General features: G+C 47.5%; 3 protein-coding genes across 6 annotated transcripts; 1 reads left to right on the top strand and 2 right to left on the bottom strand.

Annotated features, from left to right (window-relative positions):
- Positions 1-918: 918 nt before the first annotated feature.
- Positions 919-6,373, bottom strand: LOC102237577 (fibrinogen C domain-containing protein 1-like). 2 transcript variants are annotated; one of them, XM_023343643.1, is made up of 9 exons: positions 6,296-6,373; positions 3,823-3,901; positions 3,306-3,421; positions 2,870-3,230; positions 2,636-2,768; positions 2,423-2,559; positions 2,222-2,318; positions 1,308-1,487; positions 919-1,238 (listed from the first exon to the last, which is right to left on the bottom strand). In XM_023343643.1, exons 1-9 carry the CDS (start codon positions 6,331-6,333, stop codon positions 979-981), a joined length of 1,401 nt encoding a protein of 466 aa, XP_023199411.1. In that variant the 5' UTR covers positions 6,334-6,373; the 3' UTR covers positions 919-978. The 2 variants fall into 2 exon arrangements, with proteins under 2 accessions (XP_023199411.1, XP_005815454.1); XM_005815397.2 differs by lacking the exon at positions 6,296-6,373 and adding an exon at positions 5,158-6,022.
- LOC102237314 (glutathione S-transferase theta-1-like) lies at positions 6,163-15,420 on the top strand. Of its 2 annotated transcripts, none has more exons than XM_023343646.1 (5): positions 6,163-6,389; positions 6,760-6,847; positions 6,958-7,108; positions 14,638-14,814; positions 14,884-15,420. In XM_023343646.1, exons 1-5 carry the CDS (start codon positions 6,266-6,268, stop codon positions 15,028-15,030), a joined length of 687 nt encoding a protein of 228 aa, XP_023199414.1. In that variant the 5' UTR covers positions 6,163-6,265; the 3' UTR covers positions 15,031-15,420. The 2 variants fall into 2 exon arrangements, with proteins under 2 accessions (XP_023199414.1, XP_023199413.1); XM_023343645.1 differs by having other exon boundaries at positions 6,958-7,120.
- Positions 15,416-21,223, bottom strand: LOC102224037 (serine/threonine-protein kinase Chk2). Of its 2 annotated transcripts, XM_005816440.2 has the most exons (15): positions 21,090-21,220; positions 18,247-18,483; positions 18,046-18,170; positions 17,821-17,953; positions 17,649-17,739; positions 17,354-17,450; positions 17,175-17,228; positions 17,043-17,107; positions 16,842-16,941; positions 16,686-16,772; positions 16,435-16,598; positions 16,254-16,369; positions 16,080-16,165; positions 15,647-15,751; positions 15,416-15,569 (listed from the first exon to the last, which is right to left on the bottom strand). In XM_005816440.2, exons 2-15 carry the CDS (start codon positions 18,473-18,475, stop codon positions 15,474-15,476), a joined length of 1,548 nt encoding a protein of 515 aa, XP_005816497.1. In that variant the 5' UTR covers positions 18,476-18,483; positions 21,090-21,220; the 3' UTR covers positions 15,416-15,473. The 2 variants fall into 2 exon arrangements, with proteins under 2 accessions (XP_005816497.1, XP_023199410.1); XM_023343642.1 differs by lacking the exon at positions 17,175-17,228 and having other exon boundaries at positions 21,090-21,223.
- Between the last annotated feature and the right edge of the window lie 275 nt (positions 21,224-21,498).

Here is a 21,498-nt window from a genome sequence, read left to right as displayed (position 1 = left end):
GGTCAAATATTTGGGACATTACATCACCGCTGACCTGTCTGATGATAGACATTTACAGGCAGCGCTGGATGCAATATGTACAAGCTAATATGCTCCTTCAGACATTCTCTATGTGCTCAGCATCTGTCAAGACTGCACACTTTAAAGCATACTGTACTCCGATGTACACTGCCCACCTGGTGGCGCTACAGAAAAAGCAGTATGCATAAATTTCAGGTCGCTTACAATGATGGCATGAGGATGCTGCTTTGGGTGCCCGATGGAGTAGTGCCAGTCAGATGTTGGTAAGTGCCAGTGTACCAACTTGTGCTGCTGTGCTTCCAAACATTAAGATCAGATGTATGTGTAGATTAACAGGCTCTGTAAACAGCATCACTTTGACCAATCCTGTTCAAAGGTTCTTCTCTCTCAGTGGAATCACTGGCACCTTAGTTTATATGGCAGCGGATTATTTTATTTTTATTGTTCTTGTTTTAGACACAAAACAATCATAAATAGGACTGATATATATAATTTATAATGATGTATTATGTTATGTTTACTATGTTTATCATGTTCATCGTTTGAATGGTGCAAACTGAAAACAGGGCTGAATAACTGAACCTACTCTGCGTTGAGGTCCAATGGCTCTCAGGTGGTTTGGTGGATCTGAGGTGAAAATCTGACAGAACTTATAGGACTCAAATGGATCAGAGCTAAAATGAAGCTAAATACGATGAAATATTAACGTTTTCTGACCATTGGTCTGCATATTAAAGTTCTGGAGATGTTTGGTGGTTCTTATTTTCATTTCAGAACTTCTCTTCTATATTTGTTATCTCAGTCAGACCGGTTCAGTCCAGGACGGTTTAATAAATCCCATAGTCACTCATCAATATGACACAGAGTTGATCATCAAATAGCACACAGAGGCTCAGGAATGGATCAGAACAATTTATTAAAGAAGGAAGGTTCTCTGGTCCAGGTTCTGGGCCCGGTTCAGGACTCTGGTCTTCTGGGTCGTATCTTCATCTCAGTGAACCGCAGCGAGTACTGCCAGCCGGTCCAGCTGGACCATTCCACACCGTCAGCGTAGGAGGCGTGGCCTCCTCTCAGGTACTGTCCATTCAGGTTGGAGGTATGGCAGTTCCGGTACCACCACGCCCCCTGGTAGTACGCCGCACAGTTGTTCTCAGATTGGTCCTGGTCCCGGTCTTTAGTGGTGAACCGCATCCCCGAGTGTTTCAGGAGAGAGTCTCCTGTAGGAGGCAGAAGGTCAGGACTGTTTGGTACGCTGTGGTACTGGGTTGTACTGTGTGGTCCAGTACCTGCCGTTCCAGAGTAGCCGTCTACGGTCAGTGGGTACCCGTCCTCCTCCGGGTTCACCGAGTCTCGACCGACAGAGAAATCCGAGTAGCAAGCGAACGCTGTGGCGTTATCAAAGTCAGCCATGTCGATACGCAACTCGTAGCCTCCTGACCTGGTGAGGGTGTAGATCCTGTGTAGGCCTGAAACGGGCAGAGTGAGAGTTAGCGTGTTAAGTGGGAAAGTTAGCATGCTAAGAGTGAGAGTTAGCGTGTTAAGTGGGAAAGTTAGCATGCTAAGAGTGAGAGTTAGCGTGTTAAGTGGGAAAGTTAGCATGCTAAGAGTGAGAGTTAGCGTGTTAAGTGGGAAAGTTAGCATGCTAAGAGTGAGAGTTAGAGTGCTAAGTGGGAAAGTTAGCATGCTAAGTGGGAAAGTTAGCATGCTAAGAGTGAGAGTTAGCGTGCTAAGTGGGAAAGTTAGCATGCTAAGAGTGAGAGTTAGCATGCTAAAGTGTCTCATTCAGACGTCCATGTTCATGTTTCTGCAGCTAGCTGACGGTTCTATCTTAACATTAGAGCCATCTTTAATGATGACTCTAATGTTAATAAACCAAAAGTAAATTATAAAGGACTCAAAATGTAATTTTTGATAGAGACTTTTTTTAAGATTACATTTTTGAACTGCCTTTTTTTCAAATTTCTAGTTTTGCAAATATCCATTTTTTCCATAAATCTATCAGCTGAGGTGTTGGAGAGGTGAAGCTCCAGGAGACAAATCAGAACCGTTAGGCTGTTAATCTGGAGATGAGCATCAATACAGGGCCCTTCGGCTGAAAAATGTAGTCTTAAAAAAGTCTCTTAAAAGACGCTCTGACGGCTCCGATTGGTCCGTCAGAGCGTCTCCGTGCTCTGATTGGTCCAGGTGAAGCCGGGCCCACCCAGCCAGTGCTCCCCGGTGGTCGTTCCGAAGCCGTCCCTGTAGGCCTCCCAGCCTCTGAAGAAGTTCATGGAACCGTCCTCCCTCCTCTGGATCACCTGCGAGACGCACAGGGACATTAGAGGACAGCAGCGTCCCGCCATGTGGAGACAGGTGGACCTGTCCCCCCTATGGCCAGCGGGGGGCACCGCTGTGTTTGTACCGTCCAGCCTCCGCCGTCCGTGCTCAGGTCGCAGTAGACCATGAAACCCTCAGGGTCGTGGGTTGGGAACACAGAATAGACTCCGTCCACGGAGACGCCGGACGCCAGGACGTCGCTGCAGTCTCTGGGCTGGACGGCTGCGGAGACAGGTTGCCATGGAAACAATCAGAGCCCCGTTAACAGCCGCTGTTGCTCGAGTTACCCTAGTCTCACCTGTCTGGGCGATGTTGCGACTTAGCTCGCTCTTCAGCCTCCCCAGGCTCTCCGTCTCCCTCTTCAGGCCGAGCAGAGAATCGCTGCAGCTCTCAGCTAGCTTCAGGATGCCGGAGTGGCTGTCAGACAGCACCTGGACAGGTGGACAGACCCGATTGGTTAACGCCCCACTGGTCCGGCCTGATGAGCCGAAGCTGTGCTGGCTGATGATGTCACAGCCAGGTGTGACTCTACCTGGATGATGCGGCTCTGCTCGTTCTGCAGGCGGTCCATGCGCTGGTCCAGAGCACCTTGGCCCCTCTTCAGCGACTCGGCCTCCAGCCTCAGGTTGTGGGTGTGGCCTGCAAGCGCCTTCAGGTCGTCCCCCAGCTTCTGGACGGCCCCCCCGTTCCTGTGGTCGTCTGCGTTGCGATTGGTCAGCGCGTGCAGCAGCGAGCCGTGCAGCGCCTCCAGCCGCAGGAAGTCCTGGCTCAGATCCGGACAGGCGGGGTCCAGGAAGACACTGACCGGCTCGCCATCCGCCACGCGGGAGATGGTCACCAGGGCGCCTGACTCTGAAGAGCCGGCAGAGATGGCTGGCGTGGAGGCCCCTCCCCTGTTGCCATGACAACGGCAGGTGAAGGTGCAGCCGGAGACACAGATGTTCGAGCAGAGAAGACAGGTGCATTACCTGCTGAAGATGGGCAGAGGAAGCTGGTGGAGATGGAGAGCCGTCACTGTTGCCGTGACGACGGCCGCCATGGCGAACAGCACGGTGACCGACCATAAGAGGAAGGTGCAGCACCTCTGAACACACACACACACACAGAACCGGGACTCGGGTTCATGGAACCTCAGAGTCCAGTGGACTCTAAAAGTATCCCCCCCCCTGCTGGAAGGTCTGGACCGGAGCGGACCGGACCGGACTGGAGCCGGACTGGTTGGCTCTGGCCAACCGGCTGGTCGGGTCCGGTCAGGTCCGGGCGTTTCCTCCCATATTGATGTAATTGTATTTTTGAAATCGTGTTCCGTCTCTTTAAGCTGGTTTGAGCTGAAACTGGGTCAAAGCTTCAGCCAGCAGGGGTGTGAATACTTTCCCCAGGGTGTTGCTCAGAGGCTCGCCAGCAGATCAGCGACTCTGACAGCTGCTGCAGATTAGCCACACCCTGATCTGACGGATTAAGTGCAGATTAACACGACCTACTGACCTTTGACCTGCGGGGCCTCCTGCCGTCCAGCTCTGAGCTGCTGTTGTTCATCACGGTCCAGTCGTCGCTCAGCATCATCCTGGCAAACACGCCTGGATTATTTAAAGGGCCAGTATGTGTTTTCCAGGCATATTGCTGCCCCTTTAATGCACGGGGTGAGAGGTCAGAGGTCACATGTCTTCATCTCTTCTGGTTCTCCACATGCCAACAAATCAGTAATAGATACTGTTGCCATGGAGGCTGTTGCTGTGTTGCTCAGTGTCGTCAAGATGAATTGAAAAGCAAACATCACAGAAATGAAGGATATGACCTTTGACCTCTGTAAGCTCCAGTATTCAGGAATTGATTTTGTTGCGAGCTGCAGACACGTTGGAACGATAATTGATGAGAAGCTAATCGCTAATATGAAAGCGGGTTTGGAATCACTGTTCTAGTTTTTTATTGAATCTGCTTTAACTTTTCTACGATTTGGAAACTTGAAACATTTTCAAAATAAAAGCCTCCAGAACAAAACAATGGCTTTTCCTGAGGTTGCTCCTTTAAACTCTGGGCCTGGAGCTCCCCCTGCTGGCCGGAGGCTCCCTGACTTCTAATTCTGTTTCCTGTGTTTATATAAATTTGTTTGTTTTTAACTATGTTTATTTATTTTATGATGCTTTGAATGTTTGAAATGCCTGAGCTGACCTCTGACCTCTGACTTGCTGCCGGTGCTCCAGCAGGACGTTCAGAACCAGAGACTAGACCAAACCAACACGGAGCAGCAGAACTGATGCATGCTGGGTAATGCGCTCCATGTGGAAAGTAGAACTTCAGAAATACGATCACCAGGTCTATAAACGCCCCCAGCGCCGGCCGCCCCGGGCGTCCGCCGATGCGCCTCCGGTTCTGGTCACATGGAGGTTCTGAGCCTCTGCTGCTGGACCAGAACCAGCTGAAGGCCCGCATCTAGGCCAGTAGAACCTGGGGAAGTCCAGCTGTCTCTGAGACCAACAGAACCTCCATCTGCGGTTCTAATCCGGTTCTGGCTCGGTTAGCCTCTTGGGAGGTTCTGCTACGTTCTAATCTAATCAAATTTGAGCCTTCGACCCGATTCAGGCCGAGTCTAGGTGAGGAGCTGCCAGAACCTCCCGCTCCGAGGTCCGGCCCGGTTCAAGGTCCGAACTGCAGAACCAAACCAAAGTTTGGATCGGTTGTTCTCCAGGTCGCTCTACTAGAACCGGTCTGCACCCGCAGCAGAACTTCTGACACAAACCCGTCAAGGTCGGTCTGGGAGTGGATCAGAACCGGACCCAGCCTCCTGCCAGCTACACCCCCTACCCCCAACCAATCACTGACCTGCCAGGCTTCAGGGTCCAGTAGAACCAGTAGAACTCCTCAGAACTTGATGCTGGTTCTGTTCAGCTCAGAGAATCTGCTCTGCTAATCCCATCAGCACCGAGGATTTATCCTCCAGCTGGACGGCACTGAGCATGCTCAGTAGGGTGGCACCTGGGAGGGCCTAGTTCTTGTTCCAGGTCCGGCTCCAGGTCCAGATCCAGGTTTATGGTTCTGCTGGTTTTACTCTTTGGTTCGTTTCTTAAGTTTTAACTCCTGGACTAAAGGACTCTATGGCAAGCTGTTTAACATAAAATCAGGTGAACCATAATGATGTTCCAAAACTTGCAACTGATTTCTGAATAGACGCGTTAGTTAATTGACCAGCTGAGATATAGATTTCATTTAAAAGAAAATATAAAGAAAATTGGAGATATCTCAGTTTTTATTTCGACTGGTCATAATTCTAATTAAAGCTATCTTAATGTACTTTTAGATGGGAGATATTTCAGACTGAACAGATTGTGCCTCCAGCAGCACTTTGAGCTTTTTCTAATTCGGTTTAAATGTTTGTCTCTTGGCAGAGCAGAAAAAGGAAACAGTTTGCAGATTTCTGCAGTAAGTTCTTCCTTAATGCCTCTTTCTACGAACATTCAGCTATCTTCTGAATATTTAATGCAGGCAGCTGTTTGGGCAGCCCCAGTCAGAGGCCCTTATGCACAGTTTATTTATCCAGATATCTGAAACTGTAGTTTTGATCAGTCATAATTAAGCTCCAGATATCTTGAATTATAATTACTGATGTGTGACTCTTTAGGTGACGAATCATTTCAGAAATATTCAATCGTGTTTTGAAGATTTCTGGATTTATTTTTCTCTCTAGACAGAATTAAACACCACAAATCTGAAATTATCTTTCAGGACAGATAGAAAGTGTTTGTGTCAAAACTGACACTGAGGCTGATTTTATTTTAAACCGCCCTGCCGTAGCCGCCTGTGCGGTTCGCCTCGCTGCCAGCAGGGGGAGCGGAGGAGCCGCTGACAGACGGGGGACCGCAGAGGGAGAGCAACTGCATTCACCGTCAGTTTGAGACTTTTTCACCCAGTTAACAGAAAACACCTGGTCTCCATGGCAACGGGACGCTTGGTGGAGGTTTACCTGGACCTGCTGTCGCAGCCTTGCAGAGCCGTCCACATCCTGCTGACCCGCACCAAGATCCCGCACCGGGTCCACAGCGTGGCTCTGCGGAAAGGTGTGCAGTTACCAGTCTAACCAGTTAACAGGTTAACGAGTTACCAGTCCAATTAAGTAGTCAGCAGGTTAACTGACCAGTTCATTCAGCCGCTTATCCGGTCCACTTATTGAAGAACTGAACCGTTCCTGCTCTGGACTTTGATCCTTTGAACTCTGACCTAGTTTCTCCAAACTCCGTGTAAATTCTGATCGTTTAAAGGTTTATTTATGATCCTGAGGACTGGAAGAAATATAGGCAAAGTTTAACACCTGGACCCGGTTCGGAGGAGTCGGCTCCTGGGTTCGGCTCATGAAACGTTCCGGTGATGGTTAGACTGTCAGAGTTTTGGACAGTAAGGTAGTTTCATCTGAATGCTTGATGCTTGCAGGGGAACACAGAACCTCGGAGTTCTCCAAGCTGAACCCCATGCAGAAGGTACCGGTGCTGGTGGACGGCGGCTTCGTCCTCACGGAGAGGTGCACTTTCACCTGCATGACCTTTGACCTCTAACATGCTAACAGGCTTGCAGAGTCTGAGGTGGAGCTCTGGGGTTTCTGTTCATCTCTCACCTGTCGGCCTGCTGCAGTGACGCCATCCTGAAGTACCTGGCCACCACGTTCGACATCCCTGAACACTGGTATCCATGGCAACCGGAGCGACGCGCACGCGTGGACGAGTACATGGCTTGGCACCATAGCAACACCAGACCGCACGCTGCCAAGGTGTTCATACTGGAGGTAAACCTGAAGGTATCTCTGGAATAAAGAGGAACAATCTAGAGTTATAGAGCTACAGTTATAGATCTGGAGTTATAGATCTAGAATTATAGACCTAATGTTATAGGTCTAGAGTCATAGGTCTAGAGTTATAGATCTGGAGTTATAGATCTATAGTTATAGATCTAGAATTATAGATCTAATGTTATAGAGCTAGAGTCATAGGTCTAGAGTTATAGATCTGGAGTTATAGATCTAGAATTATAGAGCTAGAGTTATAGATCTGGAGTTATAGATCTAGAATTATAGAGCTAGAGTTATCGGTCTGGAGTTTGTTAAAAAAAGAGGATCATTTAATGCTAACTTTGGACAAAAAGTTTTGGCTCCTTCTTCCTCTTTAATTTTTCCCGGGATCCTCGACGAGCGGCGGCGTGCTGCTAAAACGAAACAACAACAAAGCGTGTTGACGTCACAGATCAGAGTTTAATCTCATACAAAGCAATCGACAACAAAGCTGCAGAGGAACAGAGATATGCATTTTTCTCATAAAAATAAAGACACACAAGGGGAAGACAAACAAACATAAAACAAAGACAAAAAAGGCAAAAATAGCGGCCGCTCTCTCTCTCTCTCTCTCTGGATTTTTTCCTAACACGGAATCTTAAACTAAAGAGGTGTTTCCCTATTTAATATATGCAGTCAAGGCGTTCCGTTCTTTGACCTATTAGAAACTCCTTCAGCACTCAGAGAAACTTGGAAACTCCCCTCATTTACGGCAAAGGTGTCTGGTTTTTTGTCTAAGTAAAAGGGCGGACCACTTCGTGCTCATCTCTGTCTGATACGGGCAGATCCCTGGCGCCAAAAAGTCTCTTCCCCCCTCGGACTGTAAATTTTATTGCCTTGTGTGTCAGCGGGGGAGGAAAAGGGCCCTGCTTTGTTTGAATGCCTGCTATTCAGCTCCCACATGCTCAGAAGAAACCTGTTCCAAATAAGAGTATTGAATATACCTTTACACATGTCGTAAGATTAACTGTATTAAACACTAAAATTAATCATTTTTCCTTAACAAGTTATAGATCTAGAATTATAGAGCTAATGTTATAGAGCTAGAGTTATAGGTCTAGAGTTATAGATCTGGAGTTACAGATCTAGAGTTATAGAGTTAATGTTGTAGATTTAGAGTTATAGATCTGGAGTTATATATCTAGAGTTATAGAGCTAATGTTATAGATTTAGAGTTATAAGTCTAGAGTTATAGATCTAGAGTCATAGATCTGGAGTTATAGAGCTAGAGTTATAGAGCTAGAGTCATAGGTCTAGAGTTATAGAGCTAGAGTTATACGTCTAGATCAGTGGTTCTTAACCTTTTTTAGGTACCGAACCCATCAGCTTCATATGCGCAGTCACCGAACCCTTCTTTAGTGATAAATCAAATAATTTTTCTTTCCAAATTCAAGACATAGGTACAGTATATGTTTTTATGCTGGTGCACAAAATGAGCCGTGCATGAACGTCACTTTGCTCAAAGAACAAAACCATGAACTCACAGCAAGTTACAGTGTTACTTTATTCTGGCCTCCAAAAATATTTTGGCCCCATGAAAGAATTTCAGCCCCCAAAATATTTTTTTACTAATTAAAAATAAATTTGGAATTTTTTCAAAGAATTAAATTTTTTTAATAACTTAATTTTTTTTTTTTTTTTAATACTTATTTTTTATTGAACATTTCTGAACACATACAGTGGAGAGGCATCAATACATTCAACTTCATACACAATGTTGGACAACCGTGTCCATATTTAGCTGGATACAAGAGTGGCATTCGGCCTGCGTCTGTAGTCGCTCCATTTTTCCCATTTAACATCAAACTTGTCCTCCTGCAGTCTTAGTCTATATGTGATTTTCTCCATTACGAAAATCTCTTCCACAATGCTCAGCCACTGCTCCACTGCAGGAGGGTCTTGTCTATACCATAATTTTGTGATGGTTTTCCTTGATGCTGAAAGTAATATTTTTAACAGATATTCATCGTCCTTTTGAATTACATCGTGTGTGAGGCATCCCAGGTAGAGTGTTTTACATGATCTGGGTATTCCATATCCCAATATGTTTTTCAAGATAAGGCTAACATCATGCCAGTATGTGGTTAGCTTTTGACAAGACCAGAATATGTGTGTGTGGCCTACATCAGTCTGGCCACAGAGTCTCCAGCATGGCTGTGAACTGGATACCATCCCAGACTTGATCTTTGGTGTTATAAAAAATCTAATCATGTTTTTCCAATTAAATTCCCTCCACACACGGGAGCAGGTGGCCGTGCACTGCATCTTACAAATATTAAACCATCCCTCCTCGCTTATATGCTCCTTCAATTCGTCCTCCCATTTTTCTTTGATGTACATAGTAGATGTCTTCCTGCCTGCCATCAGTCCCTGGTATAGTGCTGAAATAACCCGCAATTTATTCCCCTCATAGGCCTTATGAAATATCTCTATTATTTCACTTACGTTGGTTTTTATCTCTTTCTCATAATAATCTTTTATTTGCAGGTATCTATACTGGTCTTGATCCTCCAGCTCATATTTTCCCTTTAAGCTATTAAAGCTCAGCAGATTGCCTTTTTCAGTCAATTTACACATTGCTGTGGCTCCTTTATCTGCCCATTGTTTAAAACCTGTATCATAAATACCTGGTTTAAACCTCGGGTCCCAAGCAAACCAGCTCAAACTCTTTGTTTCTTTCTCTAAATTGTATTTATCAATCACTGTGTTCCATATTTCAATCGTAGTTTTAGTTATTGAATCTAGCTTATTGCTTAGTTTTCCTAAGAGTATTTTATGTGCTATTAAATTTTTAACTTCTATGTCTTTTCTACTTATTTCCATATTTTTCCATTTTGAAACATAGTCATCATTGCACCAACATACCAGAGGTCTAATTTGTGCGGCCCAGAAATATTCTTTTAGGGCTGGTAAACCCAGGCCTCCTTTATCTTTTGGGAGCTGAAGTGTTTTATATCTAACCCTAGGTTTCTTCCCGTTCCATATAAACCTTGAAATCCATCTGTCCCATTCTACAAATTGTTTTTGGGGGATAATCAGTGGCAGGGACTGAAACAGGTATAACAGTCGTGGTAAAATATTTATTTTAATTATCTCCACTCTAGAGCTGAGATCCAAGCCAATGTCCATCCATCGCCCCAGGTCTTTCTTAATATTGTGGTTTATTTCTAAATAATTTGCATCATAGAGTTTGTCAATTGTTTTGGTTATGTTCACCCCCAAGTATTTTATAGACTTTTCATTCCACTTACGTTTATAAGTATCCCTTATTTTCTGCTGCGGGGAGTAATTTATTGTTAGGATCTGTGTTTTTTCCACATTAATTTTGTATCCAGAGAATTTCCCAAACTCCTCAAGCAAACTTACTGTTTTTAAAAACATTTCATTTGGGTTTTTTAGATAAATCAAAATGTCATCTGCAAACAGCCCTATTTTATGTTCTTCGCCTCCTATTTCCACTCCTTTCATTTCCTCTTCCTGCCTAATCAACTGAGCTAGTGGCTCTATAAACAGTGCAAAAAGACTCGGTGAGAGGCAGCATCCCTGCCTTGTTCCTCTCTCCAGAGTAAGACTTCCTGACAGGTTGCCATTTATTTTAATCCTTGCAGTTGGGTCTTGATAAATTGATTTAATACAATATACAAATGTTTCATTAAATCCAAATTTTTCTAAGACCTTATACAAAAAGTTCCAATTAACACTGTCGAAGGCTTTTTCTGCATCTATACTTATCAGAACTGCCCCCTCCCCTCTTCTTTGCAGGTGGTCTATGATATGAAGAGTTCTCCTTATATTGTCTCGTGTTTGTCTTTCCTTTATAAAACCAGTTTGATCCTCATCAATTAAATCCTGCATTAAATTTTCCATTCTTTTAGCTATGATAGAGGAAAACAGTTTATAGTCTACATTTAGTACTGATATCGGTCTGTAGTTGTGGCAGTATTCTTGATCTTTACCTTCCTTTGGGATTACAGAAATAATGGCTTCTTTCCAAGAAGGAGGCATCTTGCCAGTCCTGAGACTATAATTAAACGAGTCATATAACAGTGGTGTTAATTCTTCTTTGAAGGTTTTATAAAAAGAAGCCCCTAAACCATCTGACCCTGGGAACTTTCCTATTTTGGTCCTGCCAATTGCCTTTGTAATCTCTTCCTCTGTAATTTGAGAAGTCAATGTCACATTTTGTTTTGTGCCTATTGCTGGTAAATCCAATTTTTCCAGAAAATTACTCACCTCCTCTTCCCTTGCCGATGGTGGCCGTGCATATAGAGTTTTGTAATATCGCTCAAATGTTCCTTGTATTTCTTCTTGTTCATATAAGATTGTATTGGATAGTGGATCTCTTATTTTATGTATGCTACCTAATGTTTGTTGTTTCTTAACACGCCTAGCCAAAGTTTTTGTAGCTTTCGGTCCCCCCTCATAGTACATTTGTTTAGTAAATCTAGCCTTCTTTTCTACCTCCTGCCATAAACTCTCATCCATTTCTTTCCTGGTTTCTTTAATCAGCTTAAATACACCTGGGTCATTTGTTTGTTTATGTTGTTGTTCAAAATCTCTTAGCTTCCTTATTTGTTTATTGTATGTTTCTAGTCTTGCTTTTTTCATAAATGCTGTGTAAGAAATCATTTTCCCCCGTATTACTGCCTTCAGAGCATCCCAAAGAATTACTGGGTCCACTTCACCGTTATCATTTTCCTCTTTATAACGGATTATCTCCTCTCTTACTTCACCAACTAGACCCTTGTTATTTAATATGCCTTCATTTAATCTCCATAGAGTATTGTTCATTTTGCTGTCCAGATGGATCTTAAGATAGATTGCGTTATGATCAGAAACGTCTGAAACTCCAATCCTACACACTTTCACTCTGTGTAGTTCTCTCTTGTTCATTAGTATATAGTCAGTTCTGGAATAAATACCATGTGGTATTGAATAATGAGTATAATCTTGATCTAAGGGGTGAAATTCTCTCCACACATCTACAATTGCCATTTCTGACATCATGGTGTTCATGTACCTACTGATTTGTTTTTTACTATTTTTCTTGCTTGTAGTATCCATCCTATAATTTAACACCGCATTAAAGTCCCCGCTACATATCAATATTCCCTCTGCTTCCAAGTTAATGAGATCAAATATTTTCTTAAAAAGTACTTTGTCACTTTCTGGAGGGGCATATACATTGAGTAGTGTGGTTAACTGGTTTTCCAATTTGCCCTTTATCATTAAGTATCTTCCTTCTTTATCCCCAATTTCCTCCAACAATTCAAACTTTACACTATTTGAAATCAGTGTCATAACTCCTCGCTTATGCTTTTCTCCAAATGAGGAGGAAAATGAGTTTCTATACCCTAATTTTTTGTACTTTCCATGCCCTTTTTTGTTAGGTGTGTCTCCTGTAAGAGAATAACTTGTACTTTTTCTTTTCTAAATTTATTTAGGACCTTGTCTCTCTTTTTGATATTATTTAATCCATTGACATTCAGTGATACCACAGTTATAACCTTAGACATTGTTCGTATATCTTGGTTTGAATCTCAGCCTCTCCACTTGAACTATGAACAAGAACTAAACCAACAAAAAATCTGAACTCCCGACTAAATATGGGCCATATTCCCAAGAGGCCCTGTCCCCCTGCTGGAAAGGGAGGGGGGTATCCTTTTATGAAGAGGGCCCCCCCCCTAGTGGTTTTGGGCAAACCTGTGTTGGGTTCCCCCGACCTGCTAGGCGAGTCCAACAGTCCCTTGCTTGGTGGATCTCCCTTTCGTTATTTAGTCAAACTTCAGAGAAGACTATAGTCTCTTCCATCCCCCTTCTTCAATGAGCAGTTTATGCCCCCTTTACCTCCGCGTCTTCAGTGTCCTCCTCTTTGAAACTCCTGCAGCCGTTCCCTCGCTCGGCTACTCGCATTCTGGCCAGAGCCCGTAGCGGAGGACCCGTCGTCCGACCCATGCTTCTTCCCGGAGCGCTGCCAGGATGCCGCCGTCTGGCTCCTCTCCTCGGGCGAAGGTCCGGTGTCATTCTGGTTCTCCATCTCCAGCCCTCGTCTCCTCATGTCTATTGCAACTTCTTCTGCGTTGTTGTAAATCTTGATCCCGTCTGACCAGTGAATCCGTATTTTAGTCATTGGCGTCTGGAAGCGGATCTTTCGGTCTTTCAGAGCCTTTTTAATCTCGGAGTAGGATTTGCGTTTTTCTATTACCTCAGTGGGGTAATCATGGTCGAAAAATATCCGCTTCCCCTCGAGTTGGATTTTCTTTTTCCATGCTTTTGTCAGGATTTCTTCTTTGGTTTTGTATTTAAGAAAGTTAACCACTCTGGACCTGGGTTAGCTTCGGGTGGAGGTCTCTTTCCGAAGCTTCTATGAGCCCGCTGGATCTGTAACTCGGTTCCGGCCGGTAGGGCTAGCTCACGGTGTAGCAGCTTCTCCACCCTTTCTTGGACTAATTCACCTTCTTGTTCAGCCACGTTGTAAATTCTCATGTTGCAGCGTCTGCCGTGTCCTTCCAACTCCGTTAGCTTCTCTTGTAGTTTTCTCTGCTGTTTTAAGAGGTTCAGAATGGCGTCCTTCGCTTCCGTGTTGCTCTCTTCCAGCTCTGCTATGCGGCCCTGCGCCTCGGTCATGTCCTCTTGTTGTTTCTGTATTTCCGCATCATTCTGTGCCACGTTTTTCTTAATTTCTTCTTTAAAGCCCATAAATTCTCGCTTCACCTCCTCTTTGAATTCGTCTTTGAATTGTGTGAGGTTCTCCTTCACCTCCTTTTTAAAGTCTCGGATTTCCGCCGTGATGTTATGTAGCCCCTCCAACACGGCCTGTAGCTGACTCGAGTCGCCGCTTTCTTCTTCCATTTCCTCAGCGTCGGGGTTGTATACTTCTGCCATTTTCTTCCTTATACTTCTCTGCTTGCGTCCTCCACTCATTTCGTGTCTGGTTAGAATTGTATTTTGACTGATTTCCTTGGATTAGGGAGGTTTCTTTTTTCCTTCGACAAGGAAGCTCGAACTTATGCTGCCATCTTGCTCCGCGTCCACCGGAAGTTCCAATATTCAACTTAATTTTTTTTTTATTTTAAATTTAATTTGTTTTTTGTCGTTTTGAATCCACAAAATACTTTTTTGGGGCCAGAATAAAGTTTTGCACAAATGAAATACCTGCAAATCAGTGAGACTCCTGCTGCTGTTTTTGGGAGACCAGTTCAGAGAGGCGTGGCTTCAGAGAGGCGTGGCTTCACCTTGGCAGGTGCATCTTCAGAGGAAAGTCTGTTCATTTTCTGCTTTTTTTGCTCGACATATTTAGTATGGATTAAAATATTAAGAACGAAACCACGCGACGTACAACTACGACAGCCGCTGATACTTTGAAAAGCCTTGCTGCTGAAATGTTAAATTGATTGATTGATTACAAACACACACACACACTGACACTTCCTGGAAACACACCCCACCCCTGTGTCTCCACCCCTCCCTTGTGGCTCCACCCCCAGGTTCTGCTCCCTGCTCAGGTAGGCGGCCCGGTGGACCAGCGCCGCTTGGACCAGGCCCTGTCGGACCTGGACGTCACGCTGGAGCGGCTGGAGTCCATGTTCCTGCGGCGCCAGCCGTTCCTGTGCGGCGATGACATCACCGTGGCCGACCTGCTCGCCGTCTGCGAGCTCATGCAGGTGAGCTGGTGAATGGTGAGAAGGGGCGGGGCTCAGCCGGTTCTGAGCGCGCTCACTGTGTGTCTGCAGCCTCTGGGAAGTGGGCGGGACATCCTGAAGGACCGCCCCCAGCTACGGCGCTGGAGGAGCCGCGTCCAATCAGCCGTCGGCGAGTCGTTCGATGACGCTCACGCCGTGCTGTTTGCCGTCAGAGACCGCCGCCGCGCCAGGCTGTGACATCACCAAGGGGGCGGAGCCTCTTCATTAGGACCGGAGCACAGTGGACACTGATTGGCCGACCTAATGACGTCATGTGACAGACCGTGCCTGCCTGGCCCGGTTCTGACCCGGTTCTGATGAACAAAGATTATTGTTTCTGACTGGACCTGGTTCTGACCGGACCCGATTCCAATAACTAGTTTCTTTGATAATTTTAAGGTTTGAATAGAAATAATTTAGATTAAATTATAAATAAACTGGATTAAATGTTTTAGTCTCTGGTTCCGAGGACCGGACCGGAACAGACCGATCCTCAGAACCAGATCCAATCAGTTCAGACCCGTCCTGGTTCTGATCTTGGTTTTCTTCAATGATTTTATGTTTTAAATAAAAACACTGCAGATGGTTTTTTATGGTTCCGTTTATTGCTCTGGAACCGGAACCGGACCGGTTCTACAGCACTAGAACTTCCTCTTTGCAGGATGAAGATGCTCCTCTTCCTCCTCTCCTCTTCCTCGTTTCCGATTTAAACTTCCTGCTGAGGATGAATCCGCTTCCTGCGGGGGGAGGAGCCGGGCTGCCGTAAGGGGCGGGGCTTCGCATGGCATTAAGGTGTGTGATCATGTGTGGTTACCGTGGAAACAGCAGCAGATAGGGCATCATCTTCTTCAGCAGCAGCATCTCCTCTTCCTCCTGCCGGCTTCATGAGCCTGTGAGCCGTCTGCTGCATCGGCTGGTCCTGAAGCACAGGAGAGCCGCTGACTACACCTCCCATCATGCCCTGCTCCAGACTACACCTCCCATCATGAAAGGAGGAATTAGGAGCTTTTGGTTTTGACTAGAAGTGACTCGCGGTTCTACAGACATTCACTACAGGAAGAAGTTTCTATGTTTCTACTTTATTTAACTTAGATTTAATCAGCATAAAACAAAATATTTAAACATTACATACAAATAACATCCACAAAAATGACCAACAAACGTTTTAACACATCAATACATTAAAAAAAAACATATCCTCTCCCATCACAGTATGTGTGGTGATAAAGTGGCTGCAGTTCTCCTACCTGCAGCCAGGGGTGCTGCAGAGCCTCATCCACAGTCATCCTCAGCGTGGGGTCGACCTCCAGCAGCTTCCTCACCATGTCTTTGGCTGAAACACCAGTGACCGTCTCAGCGTCAGCTCCCGGGCAGCCTCGCCCTGACGGGAAACTGCACCCTCCCCCGGTTACCGTGGTTACCTTGATTGGAGACGTGCCTCCACTTGGACGGGATCATGGTGAATTCCCCGCGGATGATCTGCTCCGTCACTGAACGCTCGCCGAACCTCTCGTGGAACGGCGTGTAGCCGCTGAGGCTGCCAGACACACAGAGTTAGACCGGGGACACGGCCGGCACGGCGGTGAGGGGGGCGGAGCCTACCAGACAAACAGAAGCACGCCCAGGCTCCAGGCATCCACCGCCAGCCCGTAACCGGTGCTGGAGGCGTGAGTGAAGACCTCAGGGGCCAGGTAGGACGGAGTCCCACACAGCGTCCGCATCAGGGCCGCCTCCTCCAGGATCCTGGATTGGTTGAAATCCGTCACCTTCACAAGGGGGCGGAGCCACCGGAGGGCTGGGTCACAGGAGGGCAAAGAGGACGCCCTCTAGCAGGACGAGGAAGGTGGACTCACCTTGATGAGACATTCGTCCTCACTTGAGGACAGGAGGATGTTCTCTGGCTTCAGATCTCTGTGGATGATCCCGTTCCTGTGGAGATACTACACACACACAAACACACAGAGTTATCTGGCAGTGTTGGTTACCATGGCAACAGCAGCAGGCCTCACCTGCACGGCACAGAGCATTTGATAGAAGTAAAGCTTGGCCACGCCTTCATCGAGCTGCTGCTGAGACTTCACTCTGTGGAAGAGCTCACCGCCCTCCATGCTGGGGGCGGAGCCAGACATAAGGGGCGGAGTTACAGATAATGGGGCAGGACCAGATATAAGAGGGCGGAGCACAGTAACCAAGGCTCTGGTGGGACTCACAGCTCCAGGACGATGTAGTAGCTGTCCTCCGTCTGGTAGAAGTCCTCCGTCTTTATGAGACACGGCTGCAGGAGACAGACGTCTGTCAGGACAGATGAGACATGACTCTTCTTCTTCGTTGGTTTTACTCACATGATCTACCCTCTGCAGGATCTCAATCTCTGTCTCTGCGTTCCGTTTCGCTGTCTGTGATTGGACAATAAAGCAAATGGGTAACACGTTCACCACAATCTTCGTGCCGCCATGTTTGTAGTCCTGAGGCGAGCAGAGACAGGAAGGAGACCTGAGAGCAAATCAGATCGCAGACCCACCCCCTCAGACTGGAAGTTCTTCTTGTTGATGATCTTAACGGCAAACTTCCTGCAGGTGGAGCGTTCGAAGGCCAGCCGCACCTCGCCGCAGACGCCCCTGGAACACAGCGGGGGGTTAACGGACCCGGCTAATGCTGCAGAACCGGTTAGGGCCTCCAGAACCTTCAGCTTCTCATGAACCCGGATTCACACTGGAGTTTTCAACCCATCTTCCAAAACCAGACAGAATGTGAAACAGCAAGAAGTTGAGCAGAGATCGGGTCAGAAACAGGAAGTGGAGCTCTAGCAGACTCACGTTCCGATCTGGCGGGTCAGCACGTATTTGTCCTGCAGAGCTCTGGGCAAACTGGACTGATAGTCGGACATCAGGTCAATGAAGACGAACACTGCAGTGTACAGAGGACACGCGGTCAGTCAGACTGAGGCAGGAAGACCAGGTGAATGGTCATATGACTCAGGTGCATCACCTCTGTTGCGCTGCTCAGCCAGAGAAAGGACGGCGTTATTCGTTAGAGGCAGCTTCTTGTTCTGGCCGACCTTCACCCCGTCCACAAACGTCCCGTTGTTACTGTAGTCCTCTACGAAGACCTCGGAGCCTTCCTGGGGACAGAGGGAGGACAAGTGAGACTAAACCAGTCGCAGGAAAGACATGTTTCTTGCTGAAGCACCGGAACCAGCGGCCCGGTTCTCACCCTGTAGATCCTGAAGTGCTTCTTGCTGTAGATCCTGAACCTCTTGGACTTCCTGTCCTGCGGGTCGTCCAGGACGTAGTCGCAGGCGGCGTCCCGTCCGAACAGGTACCGGTCCTCCACGCAGTCTGGAAGCACAGAGAGGCGGGTGAGTTCTGGCTCCGGCCCAGTTCCGGCCCAGCGGAGGAGAGGACAGTGGGTCACCGTGGCTCCGGAAACCTGGGGCCATGGGGAGCAGCCGGCCCCAGGGCTGAAGCTCCGCCTCCTCCGGGACAGACGGCAGCGTGACGGGAAGCGTGTCCACGCTGCTCAGTGTCCCAGAGCCGCTGGACGACTGGCTGGCCGAGGTGGGACCGCTGGACGAACCGGACCCCTGCTGGGACGGGGGTCGGTTTTGGGACGGCTCCCCCTCAGCTGAGCTCTCTGCAGACATTCTGACGCCTGCAGAACAAAACAGTTCTTTAAAGACTTCCTGAAATAAACATTGAAGGATTGAAGTCTTTGTCTAAACAGGATGGACAGCAGATGGACACTCCATGGTGGATTCTGGTCAGGAAGGTGATTTCTGGATCAACCATCAAACAATCCTCCATTTCTAGCTAATTAACTAATGTTCAATGATTCATTGAATGAATGTTGCTTTGTGGTCAAATTCTCCATCCATCCATCTTCTTCCTCTTATCCGAGGTCGGGTCGCGGGGGTAGCAGCTTCAGAAGGGAGGCCCAGACTTCCCTCTCCCCAGCCTCTTGTTCCAGCTCCTCCGGGGAAATCCCGAGGCGTTCCCAGGCCAGTCGAGAGACATAGTCCCTCCAGCGTGTCCTGGGTTTTCCCTGGGGCCTCCTCCCGGTGGGACGTGCCCCGAACACCTCACCAGGGAGGCGTCCAGGAGGCATCCTGACCAGATTCACCTCAACTGGCTCCTCTTGATGTGAAGGAGCAGCGGCTCTACTCTGAGTCCCTCCCGGATGACTGAGCTTCTCTCTCTAAGGGAGAGTCCAGACACCCTACAAAGAAAACCCATTTCGGCCGCTTGTATCCGCGATCTCGTTCTTTCGGTCATGACCCAAAGCTCATGACCATAGATGAGGGTGGGAACGTAGATCGACCGGTAAATCGAGAGCTTCGCTTTTTGGCTCAGCTCTCTCTTCACCACGACGGACCGGTACAGCGCCCGCTTGACAGCAGACGCTGCGCCAATCCGCCTGTCGATCTCCTGCTCCCTTCTTCCCTCATTCGTGAACAAGATCCCGAGATACTTGAACTCCTCCACCTGGGGCAGGACACCCCCCCTGACCCAGAGAAGGCACTCTACCCTTTTCCGGCTCAAGACCATGGCCTCGGATTTGGAGGCACTGATCCCCATCCCGGCCGCTTCACACTCGGCTGCGAACCGCTCCAGCGAGAGCTGTAGATCACGATCTGATGAAGCCAAAAGGACCACATCGTCTGCAAAAAGCAGAGATGAGATCCTAAGGCCACCAAATCGGATCCCCTCAACACCTTGGCTGGTCTAGAGATTCTGTCCATGAAAGTGATGAACAGAATCGGTGACAAAGGGCAGGCAGAGTCCAACTCTCACCGGAAACGAGCCCGACTTACTGCCGGCAATGTGGACCAGACTCTGACACCGGTCATACAGGGACCTGACAGCCCGTATCAAAGGGCCCGGTACCCCATACTCCCGGAGAACCCCCCACAGGGCTCCCCGAGGGACACGGTCGAACGCCTTCTCCAAGTCCACAAAACACATGTAGACCGGTTGGGTGAACTCCCAGAATCCTCCAGGACTTTGCCGAGGGTGTAGAGCTGGTCCAGTGTTCCACGACCAGAACCAGAACCACACTGCTCTTCCTGAATCCGAGGTTGGACTATCCGACGGACCCTCCTCTCCAGGACCCTTGAATAGACCTGGCCAGGGAGGCTTTAGAGTGTGACCCCTCTATAACTGGAGCACACCCTCCGGTCCCCCTTTTTGAACAGGGGGACCACCACCCCAGTCTGCCAATCCAGGGGAACTGCCCCCGATGTCCATGCAATATTGCAGAGCCAACACAACCCTACAACATCCAGAACTCTGGGCAGATCTCATTCACCCCCGGGGCCCTTTTTAACCACCTCGGCGACCTCGTCCCCAGAGATTGGAGAGCCCAACCTAGAGTCCCCAGGCTCAGCTTCTTCAATGGAAGGCATGTTGTTGGGATTGAGGAGGTCTTCGAAGTACTCTGCCCACCGGCCCACAATGTCCCGAGTAGAGGTCAGCAGCACACCATCCCCACTATAAACACTGTTGGTGCCGTACTGGTTCCCCCCCTGAGACGCCGGATGGTGGACCAGAATTATAATTTGGACCAGAATGTACTGTAGGCCTATCAGAGGAAAAATGTACATGAATCAACATTGATTTCTTAGCTTTCAATCAATGTAAAGTCAACCCAAATGTGCATGTAGATCCACATTCAGATGGTTGAATCAACATTAATATGGTGTCAGTTATGGTTGAAACGTTCATTCAACATGTAAGTAATTTCAATGTCAGGTTTCAACGTGGATTCAGTGTTTCTGCCTAACATTACCAAAGTAACAGTTGCTTAGGGTTAGCAACTGGAATAATAGTATACATTCAGAAAGTATAGTATAGTTTTATTAATTATCATATTTTAGAAAATCTATCTATCCATGACGTTCCCACCAGAAGGATGGAAGGATCCAGCATCCTGCTGAAGATACTCTCAGCACCGAGTCCCATTTAGAAACTGTTTGATTTTACTGTGGTTCGGTTGTCAGTTACCAGAACCGCCACATATATCAGGTCTATATGCATGATGCGTCTGTCTTGGGTTCGGCGACAGGTGTACCTTACTCGGTCCACGAGGGACCAGAACCTTTCAGAATATCGGTCCCAGCAACCGCAGCAGCACATCAATAAGACCACCTTATTTTAGAGGATTTTCTAAGGGAGTTCGGAATGGGTGAAACTCTGAAGCTAGCCGTCTGACCGGTATCGGAACCAGAAATAACAGGAGCAAAATACAGGAGCCGCACTCACCTCTTGAGTTGGGCTCTAGTTCGGGTCCAGTTCTCCAGGGAATATCTGCAGCTCCACAACTACCAACGCATGTGCAGGAGGCTCACCGGAACAACCTGCTTCCTTGGTTTCCCCCCTCTTCACGTCACGTGACTGTTACAGCCAATAGGAAGCTGAAACTGCGGTCACGTGGAAACTACGGTTGACGCGGACGTGTTTTCCCGATTCTGGTCGGGTTCTTTTGAGACCATCTGATCGTTAAAATGATCCATAAGAGATCGATAAGCGAGAGGTGACAGCCGAGCCGAGCCGAGCCGAGCCGGTTCGTCATGTCCGGACAGAGGGGCGGGAAATCCCTGATCATCACTGACGGTGAGTCCTGCGGTTCGGTCCGGAACAGTCCAACTGCCTGGTTCTGGTTCTGATCAAA

This window comes from Xiphophorus maculatus, chromosome 12, assembly GCF_002775205.1.
Source record: "Xiphophorus maculatus strain JP 163 A chromosome 12, X_maculatus-5.0-male, whole genome shotgun sequence".
Taxonomy (NCBI): domain Eukaryota; kingdom Metazoa; phylum Chordata; class Actinopteri; order Cyprinodontiformes; family Poeciliidae; genus Xiphophorus; species Xiphophorus maculatus.
The sequence above is the reverse complement of the archived record's forward strand: the minus strand, read 5'-3'. Positions and strand labels throughout refer to the sequence as shown.

Excerpts from the sequence above, each read along its gene's own strand:
- LOC102237314 (XM_023343645.1), top strand. The coding sequence starts at position 6,266 with ATGGCAACGGGACGCTTGGTGGAGGTTTACCTGGACCTGCTGTCGCAG. Across the intron at positions 6,390-6,759 it reads CAGCGTGGCTCTGCGGAAAG|GGGAACACAGAACCTCGGAG; the intron begins GTGTGCAGTTAC and ends TGATGCTTGCAG. Across the intron at positions 14,815-14,883 it reads CCGTCTGCGAGCTCATGCAG|CCTCTGGGAAGTGGGCGGGA; the intron begins GTGAGCTGGTGA and ends GTGTGTCTGCAG.
- LOC102237577 (XM_023343643.1), bottom strand. The coding sequence starts at position 6,333 with ATGTGGACGGCTCTGCAAGGCTGCGACAGCAGGTCCAG. Across the intron at positions 3,902-6,295 it reads GGCTGCGACAGCAGGTCCAG|GATGATGCTGAGCGACGACT; the intron begins GTAAACCTCCAC and ends CGTGTTTGCCAG. Across the intron at positions 2,560-2,635 it reads TCGCAACATCGCCCAGACAG|CCGTCCAGCCCAGAGACTGC; the intron begins GTGAGACTAGGG and ends CTGTCTCCGCAG.
- LOC102224037 (XM_005816440.2), bottom strand. The coding sequence starts at position 18,475 with ATGTCTGCAGAGAGCTCAGCTGAGGGGGAGCCGTCCCAAAACCGACCC. Across the intron at positions 17,108-17,174 it reads TCCTGCAGAGGGTAGATCAT|CCGTGTCTCATAAAGACGGA; the intron begins GTGAGTAAAACC and ends TGTCTCCTGCAG. Across the intron at positions 16,370-16,434 it reads GGCGTGCTTCTGTTTGTCTG|CCTCAGCGGCTACACGCCGT; the intron begins GTAGGCTCCGCC and ends TGTGTCTGGCAG.